This window comes from Capricornis sumatraensis, chromosome 14 (assembly GCF_032405125.1).
Source record: "Capricornis sumatraensis isolate serow.1 chromosome 14, serow.2, whole genome shotgun sequence".
NCBI classification, from domain to species: Eukaryota; Metazoa; Chordata; class Mammalia; order Artiodactyla; family Bovidae; genus Capricornis; species Capricornis sumatraensis.
Window position 1 is genome coordinate 41238580 of NC_091082.1, and position 23896 is coordinate 41262475.

Here is a 23896-nt window from a genome sequence, read left to right on the forward strand (position 1 = left end):
AAAGAAAAATATTACAAATACTTCTGCATGTTATTCATTTTTAAGAGATATTATAATCTTATTGCTCCTATAGTATTTTTTTCTGTCTAGAACATTAAAATGTAATTTTTAAATAGCTTGGAGACTCAACCTTATTTCAGTTAGTCTAAAATGTTATGCTAGCAGATGCTACAGAATAATAGGAAAGGCATATAGTAATGCTAGGGAGCATGACAATATGATACCTTTTTTTAAAAGCTATGATACATCAGAAAAGGAAAGTTCTGTGTTGGTTGGTAATACTAGACCTTCAGTTTCTGATATAAAGGACTTTTAATTCCACTATCAGGCACGCCCCCAGCTGGATAGAATAAAATAGTGTCATTATTTGAACATAATGAAATGTACATTATTTGTTAATAACGAAAATTCTTCTGAAAATTTAAGACTCATTATAACACTATGAATGTAGTGGTGCAAAAGCAGAATTTGATTTTGGCTGTTTGGATTTTATTTCAGTACCAGGAATTTCAGCCACCACCTGAAAAAATTTTGGTACTAAATTTCATTATCACTTTCATTTTCAATACTTTTCCCGATTGTCTTTGCATTTTTTGCATAGAGAGCTGATTGGGCTGAAAAACAAATATGCTGGAAAATTTGGTAAAAAATGTTGAACTAGAACATATTTCAAAAAATTTACTTTGGGCTACCCCCTTTTAAACCACAGTGATTTCTTTAAAATAATGACACTGAGAATTCAGTCTTATTTTAATTGAATAGATTTATCAACCTGCTTTCACTGAATATAAAGAATGAAAGCTTTCAATGTTCTGTCACACAAAACTAAGAAAATCAAAAGTCAGTATATTTGGAATTGCCTCACTAAAAACTTTATCCATGTTGTCAATTAAAATTGAAGTATCTACATGATCTCAACAAAGATATAATGTAAAACATCTGTTCAAACTTAAATTGAAGTAAGTAACATTTTTTTCCCTAACATTCCCAGTTTTACTGTATTTAGGTTTCCTGAACAAACGTATTCATGATAGCCTTAGTTAAAACTGGTTCCACTCTGCCAACAATCAATTTGATTGACATGTTTACATATCAACTCATCTCATCTCACAAATTTTAAACTTTTTCACTTAAAATTGGATTCAAGTTGGCATATTTCAAGAACTTTATTTACATATATTTTAGGTTCAAAATGTGCATTAGAACATTTTTTTTAACTTTTTTAAGTAATAGATACATATATCCAAATGTATATTTATGACCCGTCAGAGTGGAATTTCATATGCATGCAGTTGTATTCTTACAACTTCATGTGAATAATTTTAGGCAACTGTATATGAAATTCTTTTAATAGTATAAATTGGATCATTCCATTAATTAGAAAGAATATAACAGAAATAAATGACTTAGGAATAAAATCACAAAGATGTCAGGAAAAAAACATTAGTTATATCTTTAATTGCTGCAGGTACTACATTTGTATCAAATCTTACCTGATCTTTAATTTCAAGATCCCTTTTAGTTTTTGTTCTGTACTCTCTGTGCTCCTTTTCGGCCTCATCCTTCTCCATTTTGGTTTTATTCAATTGATAGCGCATTTCTCCACACACCTGTTAGATTACAAAAACTAGATCAATAGCTACTGGAATCTACTAGTCAATGCCTGCAATTAGATCTTTTGGTGCCCCCTAGAGGTCATATGAATAAATAAAACAAGTTTTCTAAGAATGGCATTTTCTATTTGCATATTCAATATATTGTTAAGATGTGGAGGCAATATCAGCTATTATTGAGTCTTGCAACTTCAAATTACAGATAAAGCAAAGCATAACCAGGGAACTCCGGTAATATACACAAGAATTTTTCACGTAAAATAAGAGCTTCAATTGCATATGATCTTCTAAAATGCACTATCATCTCACTTTTGAATAAGTAAAATTATTAATTAAAATATTAAGCCATGTTATTTTAAAAACTATATTAAAAATTAATATAGTTTTTTCTATATTAAAACTTACCTTGAAACTCTTTATCAGTTAGGCTTTTATTTAAGGAAATTAATAAAGGAATTCTTCTCTCTGTTAATAGACTATATTATTAATATTTATGTTTAGAGTAGAACCCAGCCAGTATTTACTGTAGGCTTTGTAGATAATGTCAGTCTTACCATGCAGAATACTATGTATTCAAGTTAAGAAAATTAAAAATCATAGACTGCAACTAAGTCCACTCTGCTTTTAAAATAACTATGGCGTTTAACATTAAAGGAAAATATACATGTAAGTGAAATGATTTTAATACAGTATTAAATAATAAACACATGTAGTATCTAAAAATTATGTATCATCCTTTACATATTCTTTCAATCCAGGGTATCTCCATACAGATAAATACATTTGGAAAATGCAACTAGCAGACAAATCTAAATAAAGAAGTTACAAACTTCTGAGACAACTGAGAACTTGTAGGGAGATCAAATAATACATGTCTGCTAAGTCAGTTTCTAAGTTACAAATATGAGATTTTAAAAATTAGGTATCATCCGATGACTATTCTACCTGAAACTTTTTAATTTTGGTAGTTCTCCAAAGTGATTATTAGAATTTTAGAAATTAGTTTCATCATTATTGAAGCTTTAGAATCGTGTAAAATCTATATGCATTTCCCATGTTTAAATAAAAAATACCTTAAGACTAAACTAGTCTGTGTTTGAAAATTACAGTGACAAGATAGAAGAAAAACTAAGTTTCTACCCAGTGACCCTCAAAGAGTTTTTAAAAAATGAATAAAATTGCTAAAAACTGTATTTGAAATTCAGATATCTTCAATATGTGAGAGCTGATCCTTTCAATTTAAAAAAATATTAATAATGCACAAAAAATTACTAGTCAAAGCTAAGTAAAATTTAAAAATCAAGAACTACAGAAAAACATGAGAGGAGCCCTAATTGTCTTCCTTCACTATTTCAATCTATTTGATTTACATATAAGAATACAATTTAAAAATCCAAATTATAATACCAACACATAACAACTACACAGCCATGTAGTTGTTTGTACTCAATATCAGTACAAAATTATCATATACAATAACTATCTAAGCATTAAGTCCTATTTAAAATAATTGTATCCCTTAAGTTTATTTTTAAAGTTTCCCTGCCTCACTAATTTCGGTTTAAAATGCATTTGTTAAATTTATTTGTAACACTTCAGTTTCATCTAAAATAAATCAGCAAATTAAATTTAACTAGGATTATATTATCCCAGAGTTGGAAGCAATCACAAGGCACACCCCTGATGTTTGAGTCCTTTTGAACAGTTCTAAAGACAGAGTAATCATTCTTTACTGTCCATATTTCAACAGAAAGTTCTCTCCTTATAATGAACTAAAAATCCTCATGTAGCTCTCACCTATTATCCAGGTCAACCATTTCTATCCCTCTGCACCAATTCCCTTACTTCTACCCTCTACTTCCACACAAACACATCAATCATACTGGCAAATATGATATTTTAAGCTTTGCATGAACTAGCTGGAATTTTAGAAAGCAAATGAAGAACTATATAAATTCAAGGGAAAAAAAGAAAAATTAGGCTTCCTTTCCTAATATATATTAAAGATAATTCAAATTACTGAGTTATAAAGCAATAATGGCATTAAAAATGTGTCAGAATTTGGGAAAATATGTTGAGAAATAAAATACAATATGAAATGAGTGTGCATTTTAACAAAATTATCTGGTATGTATTGATGAAAAACAAATTGATTTAATTTATTACACCATTTGAGTTACTTCATCTTAAACCAATCATTACTGAAGTCTACATAGACCTCTAGTGTTTCTTAAACATGCACCTTAGCCACTTAATGACCATTAAACATTTCAGTTCCTGGTTCACAAGTTTGTGGATGCCCATAGCACAGACATTGTGATAGCATAGTGTAAAGTATAAATTTAAGGACCAATAGAATAAGAAATTGTAGTATTAGAATCTTGATTTTAATGAACAGGTCTGAAACGAATGAGAGGTAGAGAATTTTTTTATGTTAAACACACCTTTATGTTGTAAATAAATGTATGTCTTTTAGTATTATTGAGAAGACCAAACTTATACCACCTCTGGGGAAAAAATTACCCCTAACTGACTAATTTAGAAATACAAGTTTTATCAAATACTTAATAATTAAAGTAATAAAATTTGCCTATTTACAAGTTTGTCTCAACAACTTAACCCTTAAGTTCTTTGAGGACACTGTTTGTGTCTAACCCATCTTCGTATTTGCATCACCTAGCAAAGGGCCTGATGATAATAAATAAATGCTTGCTGAATGACCATTATGTGGATCTCTACTGTCTCGAAACAACAAAAAAAAATTTTCTTTGTGGATCTCTACTGTCTCGAAACAACAAAAAAAAATTTTCTACTCCAGACTTCTTCCTGAGATTTACAGACTAGGAAAAAATTTTCAGAGAAAAGATTTACATAATTAGTAAACTAAAGTCTCTCTTTGTACCTCTGTGACATCCATTTCCCGGGAAGCAAGCTGGTTTTGAATTTCCTCGAGTTGATGAACAGCTGAAATCTTCTCTCTTGTAACCTTTTCCACCTCAGCCTCCAGTTGGGCAATATTCTGAGATAGGGTCAACATCTATAACAGGAAATAAAAGTAGGATTTTATTTTATTTTATCATTTAGGAATGATAATGTCATTTGACGAAATAAATATTTAAAACATCTTGAGTTAACAGAGTCTCAGCATGGCCACTGGATTCTCTTAAGTCATTTCCCTGTGTATACGGTATCTCCATGACTCTGCATTCTCAATTCATCAGTCTCCCTTGACTATCACCTCACATAATTACTTTTTTCCCCTAAACTTTGAAGATTTACTCTCTTAGCAACTTTCAAATATACAATGCAGTATTGTTACTTAGAGTCACCATGTTTTTTACTTTTAAAAGATATGTATGTACGTATTTATGTGGCTGTACCAGGTCTTAGTTGCAGCATGCTGGATCTTTGGTTATAGCATGTGGTATCTATTTACCTGATCAGGGATGGAACTCTGTCCTCCTGTATTGGGAACACCAGAGTCTTAGCCACTAGATCACCAGGGAAGCCCCACCATGCTCTTAAAATATTAAAAATAGAATCAATGAGCAGACATTTTTTGAGAAACTTCCATATGCTACACTAAGTCTCTAATACTAGAGTTTATGAATTTCTAAGCACTTTAGAAAGACATGTCTAATATCTGAAAAATTCAATAAGAATTAGTATTCTTTAAAAACACTAAGTATTTTGGTAATTTTGTATTAAGGCAGACACAAGAATAAAGGTGCTGAATTTATCCTCCATGTTAAACTATATTTAAAATTTTATTGATATATTCTTTATCAACTAAAATTATTTACATGCATAGTGCTTAAGACATCATATTTTTTGCTGTCTGTTTCTTCATTAGACTAGAAGTTCCTCAACAACATATTCCTTAAGAGGCATATGATTAATGTTTGATGAATTTGAATCATTAGAATAAATGGCTTTTCTGAGGGACTCTATGATAGCAGGTGCTTAGTTTTTCTTCTAAGGGTTAGAAATGCCTTCCGGACCTTAGATTTAACCCTCATAGTTTTCAGTTTGCAATTACATTTTAACTTCTGCTCTGGTGAGTCAAACTTTTCTAGGCAATTAGTTTCTCATTTGTATTAGCACTTTTAAAGTGATGAAGAAATGCTACCTTGCCCCCAGATCAAAACATAGTTATTTGTTTTTAATCAGCCAAAACAAAAACTGATAACAAATTTGACATAATATTTAAAATCTACCACTGTACACTAACATGGGTGTGAATTCAGTTTTACAACAGAAATCAGTACCTATAAAGTTTGTAATAAAAATCAAGATTGCCTTTGGCAACTAACTAAAATTGAAAATATCAAAATAATGAGCCCAGGTAGCTATTTTCTAATTTAGACAGTAGAGGTATTATTTAACTTGTCTAGGGATTGTGGGGAATTGTACATTTATCATCAAGAAATTGGCTACAAATCTAAATTGCATGTAAAATTTCTTTTATTAATACCAAGCTATGAACTATCCTTATGCAGATTACAATCTGAAACAAAAATTAAAGGTCAAAAGAAGTTAACTGTAACAAATCAAAAATACTAACAAAATTTCCTTAATTTAAAAATTCAAGTGCATGAGTAAGCATATTATGAATATGTAATTATAGCTTTTCTGGAACCTTACAGTAACAACAAACTTTAATTACCAGCTACTAAAAAATTCATGTATTATTTATGTGAATCTTATGGCAAATGTATTAACATTGTGCGGCTTTTTTGAAGTAAATGTGCAGACATTTATTTTGCTAGTGGAAAATTCCGAGTCAGTTTCTATAGCATGTGACAAATCGTGCACTTTCCACATGATTCCCTCCCTCTGCCACCCATCACTTGTTTCCTCTACCCACTACCTGTCTGCTCCCTTCTGTCACCCACTTCCCGGAGCCTCCCCTCCTATTGACACACCTTCTTTTTCCCCATGCCCACCATCTGGAAGTCAACATTACACTGCAGGAACTTCTCCACCCACATCTGTTGCAGAGGCAGAAGTAACACAGACAGCTGCAACACTGTTGGAGGGCCAGGGTGTTGACATCAGGTAAGTCCTTTAAACTTTGACAGGGGCAAGCAAGAGACAAGGACACCCAGGATGGGAGAGCTTGATAGAAATTTCTACAATGAAGCAGTCCCTGGTGAATTGAACATAGTATAAAATGGCATTCCTCATAAAAAAAGGTACAAGAATTAGGGATTCTAGCAATGGGCTATTATCAAGAAACCAACTGAGAAAATTCACAAACCACAGGGGGCATTCAATAAATAGAAGACTGAAGAACTGATTGAACTAATAAACTTAGTGTCTTAAGGCAACCAAAGACCATTACTGATGCCAACAGGCAAACTCACAGCAAGAACTGTTCATGGAGGAATGATTCAAAATCTGTCTACGTGGAAGGCATCTGCTCTTCTAGAGCTTCCCACATAAATGAAATTTTTAAAGCAGTAGGAAGACAGGGAAGAAGAAAAATAATAAAAAGAGAGAAAGAATATACAAGTCTCAGAAGCAAGCCCACCACAAGGAAAGCAGGGACACTTGCTCCAACACTAACCATGAGAACTTAAAATGTTGTGGTTGTTGAGACTTTCTACTAAAGTAACTTCTGGTGCTAGGCAGTGTGATAATATTCTTTTTTAATCCCCTTGGAAAAGGAATGTATTGGATTAACTTTCTATTGAAAAAAATGAAAACTAAGAATTTTCCCAAATTCATTTAAGCTAATAAATAAAATAAAGCTGGACTTTATAATAAAATGTGTCAGCTTTTACTAACACAAAGGTCCAAGAAAGCTACCCAATAGAGCTAACTCTTTCACTAGAGAAGGATAATAGCCACAAACTAAAATTTTTGTAATGTCCACCCTAAGCCAGGTAGTTTGTTAGGTACTTCAAAATGTTATTTAATTCTATCAATTCTTTAAGTAGATCAAATCTGTCATTTACTACTCTGAAATTTGGAGAGTAAATGAATTGTTCAGGGTCACAAAAAGGTCAAATTGGATTCAACACTAAAGCCTTTTACTTCAAAGATTCTGCCATTTCCTGTGAGAGTACTGCCTTCACTGCTAGGATTGCTTTCAACTCTTTATTCATACATCTTTATTTGGGGGCAGGATCTTGAGATTAAGTGTCAAATAAGGCTTAATGGGGACAAAAAAAATCAGAAATGCACTGTATTTCTGTGGCCACTTTTGTTTATAAAATAATTACCAGTTTAAGAAAATTATACATAAAAGCACCTGGAATATTGCCTGGCACATTTCAGACTTCATTTCTTCTTTTCAGGAATTCTCATCAACATATTTTTACATAGTAAAAGTACTCAGCAAGGCAAAAGTTGCCACTAAACAACCCAGGAAAAAAGTTTCCTAGGCATAATTAGTGGCTGATCTTTGTTCTTGATGCCATTCTCTCTCTCACATAAGCTCAGCTCACAACTTTACCTTCCTCCACACCTTACTCACATTGGTATATCTGCCCCTCATACTGCATTTCTAAATCCTGCCTTTTTTTTGACGCTCAGTTAAAATGCCATCTTCTCCACAAAGTTTTCCATGATCTCTTGCAGACAGAAATCTGTTCTGATTCTCTGAACTCTTAGCATTTTAGTTATACTTGTCCAGGAGAGGGAAATGGCAACCCACTCCAGTGTTCTTCTTGCTTGGGAAATCCTATGGACAGAGAAGCCTGGAGGGCTACTGTCCATAGGGTCACATAGAGTTGGACACAACTGAGCAGGCATACACGTATGCCTTTCCAATGGCCTGGGGCCTTCTTTCTTCCACTTGTATTCCCCTTGTATTCATTCAATAAATATATATTGAGCACATTTTATGTGGGAGGAATGTGTCAAGCAATTAGGATGTTAACAAACCATACATGCAGGGGAATCACAGGAAATTAGGGGAGATAATTCAATAAGATTTTGCAATAAATTGAGTTATAGAAGCCCATAGGAGGGGCTCCCAAAAATTCATCATTGGGAGATATGGTGTCAAGAAATCTAAACGATCAGTCAGAGAGGCTGGAAGAAGAGTCCTCTAGGCAATGGTGGGTAAGGGGTGCAGGGATGGGAGAGGAGGGGCAAGGCCCTGCAAAATTCTGAAATGAAAAATCGGTACAGCAGACTAGCAAATCTGCACATTTGAGAAAGTGCAAGTAGGTCAGTATGGTGGTAATGTAAGAACGAAAAGAGAAGGGAGATGAGACTGAAGAAACAGAGAGGGGAAAAAATGTACAATCTTTATGTTATAGTGAAAGAGCTTAAAAAGAATGCCACAAAAAAAGAAAACTACAGGCCAATATCACTGATGAACACAGACGCAAAAATTTTTAACAAAATTCTAACAAACAGAATACAACAACGTATTAAAAAGATCATACATCATGACCAAGTGGGCTTTATCCCAGGGATGCCAGGATTCTTTAATACCCACAAATCAATCAATGTGATACACCACATTAACAAGTTGAAAGATTAAAACCATATGATTATCTCAGTAGATGCAGAGAAAGCCTTTGACGAAATTCAACATCCATTTATGATAAAAACCCTCCAGAAAGCAGCCATAGAAGGATTCTCCAGGTAAGAACACTGGAGTGGGTTGCCATTTCCTTCTCCAATGCTGGAAAGTGAAAAGTGAAAGTGAAGTTGCTCAGTCATGTCCGACTCTTAGCAACCCCATGGACTGCAGCCTACCAGGCTCCTCCATCCATGGGATTTTCCAGGCAAGAGTACTGGAGTGGGTTGCCATTGCCTTCTCCGTAGAAGAAACATACCTCAACATAATAAAAGCCATATATGATAAACCATAGCAAACATTATCCTCAATGGTGAAAAATTGAAAGCATTTCCCCTAAAATCAGGAACAGGACAAGGGTGACCACTCTCACAACTACTAGTCATAGTCCACATAATTTTGGAAATTTTAGCCACAGCAATCAGAGAAGAAAAAGAAATAAAAGGAATCCAGATTGGAAAAGAAGTAAAACTCTCACTGTTTGCACCTAACATGATCCTCTACATAGAAAACCCTATAGACTCCACCAGAAAATTACTAGAGCTAATCAATGAATATAGTAAAGTTGCAGGATATAAAATTAACACATAGAAATCCCTTGCATTCCTACACACTAACAATGAGAAAACAGAAAGAGAAATTAAGGAAACAATTCCATTCATCATTGCAATGAAAAGAATCAAATACTTAGGAATAAATCTACCTAAAGAAACAAAAGACCTATATATAGAAAACTATAAAACACTGGTAAAAGAAATCAAAGATGACACAGATAGATGGAGAAATATACCATGTTCATGGATTGGAAGAATCAATCTAGTGAAAATAAGTATACTACCCAAAGCAATCTATAGATTCAGTGCAATCCCTATCAAGCCACTAACGGTATTTTTCAGAGAACTAGAACAAATAATTTCACAATTTGTATGGAAATATAAAAAAAACCTCGAATAGCCAAACCAATCTCGAGAAAGAATGGAATTGGAAGAATCAACCCACTGACTTCAGGCTATTCCACAAAGCTACAGTCATCAAGGCAGGATGGTACTGGCACAAAGACAGAAATATAGATCAATGGAACAAAATAGAAAGCCCAGAGATAAATCCACACACCTACTGACATCTTATCTTTGACAAAGGAGGCAAGAATACACAATGGAGAAAAGACAATCTCTTTAACAAGTGGTGCTGGGAAAACTGGTCAACCACCTGTAAAGAATGAAACTAGAATACCTTTTAACACCATACATAAAAATAAACTCAAAATGGATTAAAGATCTAAACTTAAGACCAGAAACTATAAAACTCCTAGAGGAAAACATAGGCAAAACACTCTCTGACATAAATCACAGCAGGATCCTCTATGACCCACCTCCCAGAGTAGTGGAAATAAAAGCAAAAATAAACAAATGGGACCTAATTACACTTAAAAACTTTTGCACAATGAAGGAAACTATAAGCAAGATGAAAAGACACCCTTCAAAATGGGAGAAAATAATAGCAAATGAAACAACTGACAAAGAATTAATCTCAAAAATATATAAGCAGCCCTTGCAGCTCAATTTCAGAAAAATAAATGAGCCAATCAAAATATGGGCCAAAGAACCAAACAGACATTTCTCTAAAGAAGACACACACATGGCTAACAAACACATGAGAAGATGCTCAACATCACTCATTATCAGAGAAATGCAAATCAAAACCACAATGAGGTACCATCTCACGCTAGTCAGAATGGCTGCTATCAAAAAGTCTACAAACAATAAATACTGGAGAGGGTGGGGAGAAAGGGGAATCCTGTTACACTGTTGGTGGGAATGCAAACTAGTACAGCCACTATGGAGAACAGTGTGGAGATTCCTTTAAAAAATGTAAATAGAACTGCCTTATGACCCAGCAATCCCACTGCTGGGCATACACACCAAGGAAACCAGAACTGAAAGAGACACATGTACTCCAATGTTCACTGCAGCACTGTTTACAATAGCCAGGACAAGGAAGCAATCTAGATGTCCATCGGCAGATGAATAGATAAGAAAGCTGTGGTACATATACAGAATGGATTATTACTCAGCCATTAAATAGAATGTATTTGAATCAGTTCTAATGAGGTGGATGAAACTAGAGCCTATTATACAGAGTGAAGTAAGTCAGAAAGAAAAACACCAATACAGTATACTAATGCATATATATGGAATTTAGAAAGATGGTAATGATGACCCTATATGCGAGACAGCAAATGCTATTCTGTGAGAGAATAGCATTGAAACATGTACATTATCATATGTAAAACAGATCTCCAGTCCAGGTTCAATGCATGTGACAGGGTGCTCAGGGCTGGTACACTGGGATGACCCTGAGAGATGGGATGGGGAGGGAAGGGGGAGGGAGGGTTCAGGATGGGGAACACATGTACACCCATGGCTGATTCATGTCAATGTATGGCAAAAACCACTACAATATTGTAAAGTAATTAGCCTCCAATTAAAATACATAAATTAATCTTAAAAAGAGAGAGAGAGCTTAACTTTTATCCATGGGGTTAATGAGAGACATGAAAGGATTTTAAAGAAAGAGACTGATTTATTGATGGATTCATTTTAGAAATAGCATCCTTGGATCTTTGGGTAAGAGAACAAATGAGAAGGAGGTGAGACTGGAAGCAAGGAGACCACATGGGGCTGTAGGAATCATCCAAGGGTAAGATATGGAGAGCAGTGGGATGGAGAGACAGGGCAACATTGGTAGGGATCTGAATCTCTAGAACTGGGTAACTTAATGATCTACAGGGTGAGGGAGAAGGAGGAGACAAGGATGACAGCAAGATTTCTGAGTCGGGCAGCTGGATGAATGAACAGTAGTTCTACTATGAAAGGGAAGGTAGGAAGTGAAGCTGGTTTGGGAGCTCACTAGAGAGCTAAAGATTTAGGAATCAATACCATATATATGGGGCTTCACAGGTGGCTCAGTGGTAAAAGAATCCATCTGCCAATACAGGAGAGACAGGTTCAAGCCTCGGATCAGGAAGATCCCCTGGAGAAGGAAATGGCAGCCCATTCCAGTATTCATGCTTGGAAAATCTTATGGACAGAGGAGCCTGGTGGACTACAGTCCATGGGGTTGCAAAGAGTTGGACATGACTGAGTGTGCACTCATGCACAATGTATATGAAATTAAAGCCACAGTAGTGCTGCTGTTGCTGCTGCTAAGTCGCTTCAGTCGTGTCCAACTCTGTGCGACCCCAGAGACAACAGCCCACCAGTGCTACAGTACAGCAACGAAGATCCAGCACAACCAAAATAATAAGTAGATAAATTTTAAAAAATTTTAAGCCACAGTAGTGCTAGAGACATCTAAGTCTAAACCTCTCTGCTAAACTCTAGAACCTCCTATTAAGGTGCTTTCTGGCTGTGTCTCTTTCATTACCTCAAAGGCACCTTAAACTCAGACTAACCTAAAAGGCACACATCATCATTTTACCAAATCAAGAATATTGAGTCAGAGAAATCAAAGAAAGAGAAACTTTTAAAGAGAATAAGAATAAAAAAATAATTCATGAAAAATAGCATTAGGAGGTCTCCAGTGAACATAGAAATGGTAATTTCATTGACTATAGGCACAGAAGCTGAAATGCAGTGGGCGGATGAGTGGTGAGAAAAAGGCAATGCATGCTTAGTCGTGTCTGACTCTTTGCATCCCCCTGGACTGTAGTCCACCAGGATCCTCTGTCCATGGGATTTTCCAGGCAAGAATACTGGAGTGGGTTGCCATTTCTTACTCCAGGAGATCTTCCTGACCCAGGGATCAAACCTGCATCTCCTGTGTCTCCTGCACTGGCAGGTGGGTTCTTTACCACTAAGCCATAGAGGAAGCCCCCAAAAGACAATATGTATGGACAAATCTTTCAAGAAATTTGACTGTTAAAGGAAAGAGTAAGGAGGGATATGGAATTACTAAGGTGGTTTCCAGCCTTGGCTGCACACTGGAACCACCTGGACAATTTTTTAAAATACTGACACCTGGATCCTACCCTCAACTATTCTCCCATAATTCATTTGAGATTCAGCCTGGGTGAATGAGTTTTGGAACTTCTATGTAGCTAAGATTGAGAATGACGGGATTAGAAGAAAGAGACTATTTTCCTGATGATAAGGAAAAGGCTATAGTGAAGTAAAGGCTGAAGATTCAGAAGAGAGTGGGGAATAAGTGGAAATAGGTCCCTGAGGTGGTTGAGGGGCATGGGATCCAGAGCAAGAGGAAAGGATGAAGTCACTCCCATCTGACAGGGTTGCAGTGCAGGTGAAATTTTACTTTAGGCAGAAGTGAGGGGAAAAATAAATAAGTTGAAGTGGTTCCCATCTAATGGTGCCAACTTTCCTTGTTAGTTAGGTAAGTAGAGGCTCTCTGCTGAGAATGAGGGGAAGGGTAGTATGGTAGAGAACCTGAGAAGAATTAAAGTGATTTGAAATAGTCCTTGAAAAATGGGTCTTAGATACCATCATTTCACACCTGGACTACTGTAATTAGTTCCCACTTGGTCTAAGAGGTTTATTCTGGTCCCCCTTCAAATCTATGGACAGATGATTTTTCTCAAATATAAAGGGCATCATGACCTGCCCAATTTAAAGCCATTCAATGGTTTGTTATCGTTGTTGCTCAGTTGCTATGTTATGCCGGACATTTTGTGACTCCATGGCTGCAGCATGCCAGGTTTCCTTGTCCTTCACTATCTCCCAAAGTTTGCTCAAGCTCATGTCCATTGAGTTGGTGATGCCATCCAACCATCTCATCCTCTGTCCCCCACTTCTCCCCCTGCCCTCAATCTTTCCCAGCATCGGAGTCTTTTCCAATGAGTCAGCTCTTTGCATCAGGTGGCCAGAGTATTGGAGCTTCAGCTTTAGCATCAGCCCGTCCAATGAATACTCAGGGTTGATTTCCTCTAGGAATGACTGGTTCGATCTCCTTTCTGTCCACGGGACTCTCGAGAGTCTTCTTCAGCACCACAGTTTGGAAGCATCAATTCTTCAATGGTTTACCATCACTTATTGGATAACATTTAAAATCTTTCACATGGATTTTAAGACCATTCATGATTTGGTCCCTGCATATTTCTCCAAACTCATCTTCCATTTCTCTGTCTCTTACCGCCTATGCTCCAGTCACTTAAACTCTCTCTAAATTCCCAAAAAGGATTATGCTTTGTAGCTTCTGAGCCTTGGGAGTATTGTTTTTCTGGGTCTGAAACTTCCCTCAACTCTTCCCCTGACCACTCCTACTCAACTGCTTTGAGTCTCACCTGTAAAATCTCATGCTTAGGAACATCTTTCATGACTGTGTAGACTAAGTCATACTTGCCTGTTATGCATTTTCATGGTAACTCTATACTGTACCTGCATGCTTTTATCGCAGTGGTAAAAACTCATTTGTGGAACTATGTGCTTAATGTCTACCTCTCCCACTAGCCTATAAACTCCATGGGGGGAGAGCACTGGTCCTGTGATGATGACATTCCCAGGGCCTCCAGTTAGTACCTGTTGAATCCCTGAATGAACAGGAGAGAGAGGAATGTATAGGAGGACTGCTAGAAAGCACCGAAAGAACCATGGACACCAAAGAATGTAAGGGTATGGTGGTGTCATCTGCAAGATTGTAGCATTTTTCTTCACCAGCTGAGATCATCAATCCAAGTCATAGAAGGGAGACAGTTAGACTGACCTTTAAGTTAAGTTTTGACAGGTACAATTCTTTTAAAAAAGGGTAAGGAAACAAGGGAGTTTACATTGCCTCACATACCTGTATGACTTAAAACTCACTGGGCAGAATTTGTGATTTTTCTCTTTATATAGCCTCAGGCTTACACATTGCCGTGCACCCTGCAGATAATCAGTAGATATTTGCTGAATGAGTTAATTTTCAAATCTTGGAATATTATAAGACAGAACTTACAGTATAAGCTATGAGGCTGCTTTGAACAAACAGAACATGTAACCACTGTTTGGGTTACTTCAAGGGCCACATCTTGTTCAGTTTTGCTCTACTATAGCAATTTTAAAACTAGATTCCACTAAACTCTATATTCTAATTTGTTACTGTTTTTCAAACACTGCCCATCTCATATTATCTGTTCCTTTTGCCTCTAATTTCCCTCTTCCACTTATTCATCATGTAATTTGTTCAGTTCAGTTCAGTTCATTTCAGTCACTCAATCGTGTCTGACTCTGCGACCCCATGGACTGCAGCACGCCAGACTTCCCTGTCCATTGCAAACTCCTGGAGCTTGCTCAAATTCATGTCCATTGAGTTGGTGATGATATCCAACCATCTCATTTTTTTGTAATTTGTTAGAACCTATTTTATACAAAGCATATCATCACTTTTTTGGCTACTTGATTTCTTACAAGCGGTTTATCTTCTCAATGTCTAATTTGGGAGTGGGGGGATGAAATGAAAGGGTAATCTCTCCTTAATTGAACCAAGGTTGAACTAAAATATGGATATCTGCAGGGCACCTGCTCTCCTCTGACAAACAGAGAGGGACTCAAACAGAATGACAGCATTAGAGTATATTTCACAATTTCCTATCATGAAATCTATTTTCTTTGGAAAGGTCAGAGAATATAACTTTTATTTAGAAATACATTGAGAATAGAAAAATTTTATGAACTCAAATTAATAAGCAACTTGAATACTTAAAAGATTTAAATATTTAAAGATCATTCAAGAATTGCAGACTGCAGACTCATCACTTACATCACAAAAACATTTCCTCTGCAACAAATTGAACTCTTAAGTACCTTTGAGCCCATCTCTTCTCTTTCTTTTGTTATTTCTTTTTTCAACATCTCTTTCTCAGAGGCTCTTTTTTCTTGCTGAGATGCAAGTTCTTTCTCAAGTCGGTCTGTCTGCCTCTCCAGCTCATTCTTCAACTGTTTGCATTGGATCAAAGCCTGCCAGAATAAGACAGAGTGAAATGAAACCATCGAATTTAGAAGACATATGGGGGAAATGAGACAATTAAGCTTTAATAATATTTAAAATAGTCACAACTTAATGCAAAGTCAAAGAAAAAAAAATTTTATATTTGTTTGTCAATACCACTTGGTGATTCAAATATTACATATATTCAAAAGTTACAGTTATTCACATATTTGTTTTCACAATTAAGGCTATATTAACTAATCAACTAAGAAAATCCAAGCAACAAACCATGATAAAGGCCACAGAGGAGTTTGAATTTTATGAAAGGGGATCAGAAAATGTTCTAGTATTTTCAATTATATATCATGTTTATACTCTAAAAATATATAAGTATCTAATTTAACTGATTTTTCATTTAGACATGGTTAAAAATTATTTGTACTTTAAATGATAACATCAAAATTTTAAGATGAGATGTGTTTGTCATTACATAAAGGCATCTATTATTTAACATATAGTACTCAAGTTTCCTTAAATATAAGTAAGATAAGATTTGGTTCACTTTCCTGACACAAATAGCTAAAGTAAAAATTAGGTAATAATCAAATTTCGGTAAGGAAAGACTCAAAACAGCAGTTACTACCTAGTTTTACAAAATGAGAAGTCTCATATTTCATTTTGCCAATTTAAAAGTTGGTAATTGTCCTTTAGACTAAATTTCCAGAATTTATACTAAATTCTGTGTTTCCAGAAATAAAAACTCTCTAATTTCCTTTTTGCTATATTCAGAATATCTTTACATAAAACACTCAATAATAAATTGAATTCAAACTCTCAAGAAAAAAAAATATAATTATGGTGTTTGACTTATTAAGAGAAAAACCTAAGTCATACTATGGTTTCTTAGTCTTACCTCATGTCTCTTCACACTATCCTCCTCTCTCAACCTCTATGTTGTCCCTTGAATTGAGGGAAAGAAACTGAAGCCTTATATGACTTATATACTGTATGCTTATAATTTGATAGTCACAGTTATTGTTAATGGAGATGGAAGTAGTCTCAGTAAGCACTGCAGTTTTATGCATTGTTATGCTTCCCTCTGGTGAAAGCTATAGTAAATACAGACAATAAATACCTAGGATATGTGAATTTTCTTCCTTGTATCATGAACTCATTAAACTCTAACTTCTTTCAGACTCTTCTGGAAATGTTCTATACTCCTAGGCATAAAATATGAGGATAAAATGCAATTGTCTCAGATTAATTGATAAGCAAATACAATGCCTAAAAAAAAGATTCTCCTAGGGCATTAGTCCCAAATCCAATTCTAGCTGAAAATGTTTGGAAGATGAAATTTTACATTAGATTTTCACGGAAATGGAAAAGCATATTTTTTCTATAATTTAAACCACTGGAGCTTGAAATATTACTAATTAGAGATTTGTGTGCTTTGGAACACAATTGCTCTGGTGTAAAGCATTTTTTAAGAACCTAATCAAAACATTCATAATGTTCACTGGCACATGACTATCATGAAAGAATAAAATGATTATGGAATATAAACTAGTGTATCTAATTAGAAGGTTTTTCATTGAATAAGAACTCAGGAATCAACCTTAGTAGGTACAAGAACAGTGGAAGGAACTGCTGAAGATTAGGCTAACATGAAGAACAAATTAAGAGTGTTTAATTTCAGAGAATTTAATCAGTTCAGCAACAAGGAACAGTAAATGATCCTGACAGGTAAAAGGCCTAGAGCCAAGATGATATAAACACAAGTGGGAAGCTGTAAATCACATAAACAAAATATGTTGCTGGAGACTTGGTTTTGTGGATGGCCTTCTATGAGAAGTAGCTACCACTGAAAAGTGATGATGAGTATGAAAGCAGTAACGAAACACTGAATAAAAATAGTAGGTTAAAAACTGGCTAATGATCACTCTTGGTTTGTAACGAGTGATCCCATAGAAAAATAGCTTTTATTGTTTTCATTTTAATATATATTCCTGGTCACAGTGAAGGATATATTAACTAACACTTGGAACTAGAAAAGTCATTTAATCCTGCAACAGACCTCATATACAAGATTTGGTTCTACTAAATATATGTATACATTCTTTCCATTAGGGCTTCCCTCATAGCTCAGTTGGTTAAGAATCTGCCTGCAAAGCAGGAGACCCTGGATTGATTCCTGGGTTGGGAAGATCCCTTGGAGAAGGGATAGGCTACCCACTCCAGTATTCTTGGGCTTCCCTTGTGGCTCAGCTGGTAAAGAATCTGCCTGCAATGAGGGAGACCTGGGTACGATCTCTGGGTTGGGAAGATCCCCTGGAGAAGGGAAAGGCTACCCACTCCAGTATTCTGGCCTGAAGAATTCCATGGACTGTATGGTTCACGGGGTTGCAAAGAGTCAGACGCGACTGAGCGACTTTCACTTTCACTTTTTTCTTTCCATTACAGCTTTGTCTTTAAATACTAAGACTCCTGTGCTAGTTTTCAGAATCCTAGATGATTCAGTACTCCTTGATTATACTCTATATAACCATTTAGTAAAGGTATATAACTGAATCCTCAATGACTAGGTCAAGGAATGGCCAACTACAATTAACTGATAGATCTTCACAGGTGACCATATTAATTTGGGATCTGCAGCTGCCATTTCTCTTAGTAGTTCCCAAGGTCATGGCTCCATCTTTTCCCTGAGCACAACCCCTTTCTTGGTGGAAACGGCTGTAGGTCTTGGGGAGCTGGGGACTTAGACAACCCTCTTCCTTTTGCACCCTTGGTTTGAGGTATTCAAAATTCAAATAAAGGCTAATGCATCTTATTTCAGTTTTTGTTAAAAATGACCTAAAATGCAGTGACCTAGATGGGAAACCTGTGTGCATGCTAAGTCATTTCAGTCGTGTCCGACTCTGCAACCCCACAGACTGTAGCCTGCCAGGCTCCTCTGTCAACAGGGAGTCTCCAGGCAAGAATACTGGAGTGGGTGCCATGCGCTCCTCCAGAGGATCTTCCGACCCAGGGATCAAACCTCCATCTCCTGAGGCTCTTGCATTGCAGGTGGATTCTTTACAACTGAGTCACTTCCTTCCGGGGGAAACCCTTTATATACATATATATACACACACAGAAACTCTGGGAGATAGTGAAGGACAAGGAAGTCTGGTGTGCTGCAGTCCATGGGGTTGAAAAGAGTCTGACACAACTTAGCGACTGAACAACAACAACAACAACAAATCTATAGACACATACATCCTTTATTCACATTCTTTACGGGCAATCACAAAGTCTGTTCTCTATGTCTGCGAGTCTATTTCTGTTTCGTAGATAAGTTCATTTGTGTCGTTTTAGATTCCACATACAAGTGATATCATATGGTATTTGTCTTTTTTCTTAAAACTTATTATTTTGTATTCAGGTATAGCCGATTAACAATGTTGTAATAGTTTCAGGTGAACAGTGAAGGGACTCAGCCATATATATACACATACCCATTCTTCCTCCAACTCCCTTCCCATCTAGGCTACCACATAACACTGAGGAAAGTTCCGTCGAACACTGATGTAGTATTTATGAAATGTAATTGCTTCCACTTATTTAGCATGCAATATGCAAAATATAACACTAGATGGCAACAAATGTTAAGAAACTATAAGAACAAAGTAACCATTTCATAATCCACTAATAAAGTAGTTGATTTTAAAATTAAAGTATATATGCTGTTTTGATTTTTACTCTCAAAAAGCAAATTTCCTAATATGTTTTACTATATCTTGAAAATAATAACTATTATACTTGTACTGCATTTTGTAAACTGCTTAGAAATCAACCCTGGCATAAATACTAACTCAGTGAAAAATAGATTCACGATACACAATAGCCTTTCCAGTTCTTAACTACTGAAATATTACATCATAAAAATTATTTATAAAAATTCATACTAATATTTAAAGTTAATAGCTAACTTTATTTCAATTCAACAAACATTTATGGCACAATTAATATGCAAATAGCCATTGTGAAGAATACAGTGATAGATGTCACAGGCCTGGTTTTTAAGGTCTTTTCATGGAGAGAACTATGTACATAGCCACAAAAATTATACACAGCTCATTAGGAATACAGAAAAGGAAGAGACTAATTGAAACAACAAGGGGTTGGAAAAAACTCTGGGGAAGACTGCCACCTGAGCTGACTCTCATAGATTGAATAGGTATTTCACAGATGAATACAGTGCAGAAAAGTACAACATGAGCAAATTCATGGAAAGAGTTGATATAGGTCACATTACAGAAACAGCACAAGTTATATGAAACGTGTAGTAAAAGATAAGGCTAGAAAAGTTAGAGTGGGACCACATTGTGAAAGATCTGAAAGGTTATGCTAAGGATTTGTCTTTTATTCTACTGCAAGGGGAGAGCTGCCCAAACAGGGAGATTTACAATTTAGGAAGACTTTGGCAGCAAAGTGAAAGATATACTGGGGAATCATGAGCTCCTTATTGCCAAATTCAGACTTAAATTGAAGAAAGTAGGGAAAACCACTAGACCATTTAGTTCAGTTCAGTTCAGTTCAGGTCAGTCACTCAGTCGTGTCCGACTCTTTGCGACCCCATGAATCACAGCACGCCAGGCCTCCCTGTTTATCACCAACTCCTGGAGTTCATTCAGACTCATGTCCATCAAGTCAGTGATGCCATCCAGCCATCTCATCCTCTGTCATCCCCTTCTCCTCCTGCCCCCAATCCCTCCCAGCATCAGAGTCTTTTCCAATGAGTCAACTCTTTGCATGAGGTAGCCAAAGTACTGGAGTTTCAGCTTTAGCATCAGTCCTTCCAAAGAAATTCCAGGGCTGATCTCCTTCAGAATGGACTGGTTGGATCTCCTTGCAGTCCAGGGGACTCTCAAGAGTCTTCTCCAACACCACAGTTCAAAAGCATCGATTCTTTGGTGCTCAGCTTTCTTCACAGTCCAACTCTCACATCCATACATGACAACTGGAAAAAACATAGCCTTGACTAGATGGACGTTTGTTGGCAAAGTAATGTCTCTGCTTTTCAATATGCTATCTAGGTTGGTCATAACTTTTCTTCCAAGGAGTAAGCGTCTTTTAATTTCATGGCTGCAATCACCATCTGCAGTGATTTTGGAGCCCCAAAAAATAAAGTCTGACACTGTTTCCACTGTTTCCCCATCTATTTCCCATGAATTGATGGGACCAGATGCCATGATCTTCATTTTCTGAATGTTGAGCTTTAAGGTAATTTTTTCACTCTCCACTTTCACTTTCATCAAGAGGCTTTTTAGTTCCTCTTCACTTTCTGCCATAAGGGTGATATCATCTGCATATCTATTTCTGCTTTATTTAGTATGCCAAAGCCTTTGACTGTGTGGATCACAATCAACTGTGGAAAATTCTGAAAGAGATGGGAATACCAGACCACATGACCTGCCTCTTGAGAAACTTACAGGCAGGTCAGGAAGCAACAGTTAGAACTGGACATGGAACAACAGACTGGTTCCAAATAGAAAAAGGAGTACGTCAAGGCTGTATATTGTCACCCTGCTTATTTAACTTATATGCAGAGTACATCATGAGAAACGCTGGACTGGAAGAAACACAAGCTGGAATCAAGATTGCCGGGAGAAATATCAATAACCTCTGATATGCAGATGATACCACCCTTATGGCAGAAAGTGAAGAGGGAACTAAAAAGCCTCTTGATAAAAGTGAAAGAGGAGAGTGAAAAAGTTGGCTTAAAGCTCAACATTCAGAAAATGAAGATCATGGCATCTGGTCCCATCACTTCATGGGAAATACATGGGGAAGCAGTGGGAACAGTATCAGACTTTATTTTGGGGGGCTCCAAAATCACTGCAGATGGTGACTGCAGCCATGAAATTAAAAGACGCTTACTCCTTGGAAGGAAAGTTATGACCAACCTAGATAGCATATTCAAAAGTAGAGACATTGCTTTGCCAACAAAGGTCTGTCTGATCAAGGCTATGGTTTTCCAGTTGTCATGTATGGATGTGAGAGTTGGACTGTGAAGAAGGCTGAGCACCGAAGAATTGATGCTTTTGAACTGTGGTGTTGGAGAAGACTCTTGAGAGTCCCTTGGACTGCAAGGAGATCCAGCCAGTCCATTCTAAAGGAGATCAGTCCTGGGTGTTCTTTGGAAGGACTGATGCTAAAGCTGAAACTCTAGTACTTTAGCCACCTCATGCAAAGAGTTGACTCATTGGATAAGACTCTGATGCTGGGAGGGATTGGGGGCAGGAGGAGCAGGGGATGACAGAGGATGAGATGGCTGGATGGCATCACCAACTCGATGGACATGAGTTTGGGTGAACTCTGGGAGTTGGTGATGGACAGGGAGGCCTGGTGTGCTGGGATTCATGGGGTTGCAAACAGTCGGACATGACTGAGAGACTGAACTGAACTGAAAGAGACCTGAGGGAAGGCTATTCCAAAAGGCCACAAAGGTTGCATAAGAGTATGTGAAGACTTGAACCAGGGCAAAGTTACACCAATGGAAGTTGCAGGGATAACTTAGGGTCTTTGAGGAGAAGGTGCAAGTTTGGTAATTGATTGGATGTTGAGAGTGACGAATGGGGAGGAGCCAAAGTATCTTAAAGGATCTAGGCCAGAACTGCTGGTAAGATGATAATACCATTATCTGAAAGAAGATAATATGGAAAATTTGTAGATGGAAAAGGAGTGACAGACAGTAAGGAGGAGAGAATTAACATTTTGGTAGTGTGGAGTTTCAGATGCTAATGGCATATCATCCATATAAAGAGATCTAGCAGCAGCTACAAATGTAGGTCTGGGGCACAGCAGAGCTGTTAGAGCTAAAGACACAATGTAGAAGTGTTCAGTGAGAGGAAGACACAAAGGCCTGGAAATTAGGGCAACATGGGTGGAAGTCTAGTAAGAAAGATGCATTCTAGGCTTGTGGAAAACAGGTTAAAAGGCATGTGGAAGAGTAGAGAAGAGCAATGCAAAGATGACCCACAGAGTGAAATACCAAACTAATCAAGGAGAAAATATAATGTTATACTAGGACAATTAATGGCTTCCTGGAGTTGAGTCACATGAGGACTAAGATGTTTCACTGGGTTTAGTAAACAGGATGTGGCTGGTGACCATAAAGTGACCAATTCAGTAGTATGAAATCAGACTACAATTTGTTAAAAACTTGACTGCAATGTGTTCAAAAGTGATTGGAAAGCTACAAAGGTAAAAACAATGGAGAAGGAAGGATGGAAGATATAAGAAAGATATGATAACAAATGGTTTAGGGTCCCCGAAACCTTGGGAGTAGGAGATATCAAGAATTTGGAGAGATTCATCTTGGAAAGTAAGAGGACCAGATAAGCAAGAAAAAAATGAGAAGACACATTTGAGAGATGCTAAGGTTTGAAGAGCCTCTTGTCTGTTGGTTGTGATCTCAGTATAGGAGGTCAGCTATGAAAGTGAGGTGCTAAGCTGGGAAAATGAAGAAAGTAGAAATTGTTTGTTAAGTCAACAAATAAATCTTTAATAAAAAAACCTTGCAATTAGTAATTGATTGGAAGCCAGGTATAAAAGAGAGGATGACATCCAGGTTTCCAATTAGGACAAGGCAGTGGACAAAAGTGCCATTCAGTAGGTAAAGAACACAGCTATCTTGATGGAGTGAATATAATGAGTTTAGCTTGAAATTGTAAAATTCACATCTAAATGGAAAGGGAAGAGGGAGAGCCTGGAGATAATAGAGAAAATGAGGTATGTGAGGAGGTAGAACAGATTTAACTGAGACAGGGAAGAAGAGAAAAGGCTC

General features: G+C 36.6%; 1 protein-coding gene across 1 annotated transcript in view; it reads right to left on the bottom strand.

The window, feature by feature from the left end:
* The window catches only part of SDCCAG8 (SHH signaling and ciliogenesis regulator SDCCAG8), a 240988-nt gene that overhangs the window by 155952 nt on the left and 61140 nt on the right, over positions 1–23896 (bottom strand). The window contains exons 10-12 of the mRNA XM_068985635.1: positions 15945–16097; positions 4516–4650; positions 1494–1610 (exon numbers count right to left, since the gene is read on the bottom strand). Of these exons, the coding sequence (XP_068841736.1) occupies positions 1494–1610; positions 4516–4650; positions 15945–16097 (405 nt within the window). The remainder of the gene's footprint in view (positions 1–1493; positions 1611–4515; positions 4651–15944; positions 16098–23896) is intronic.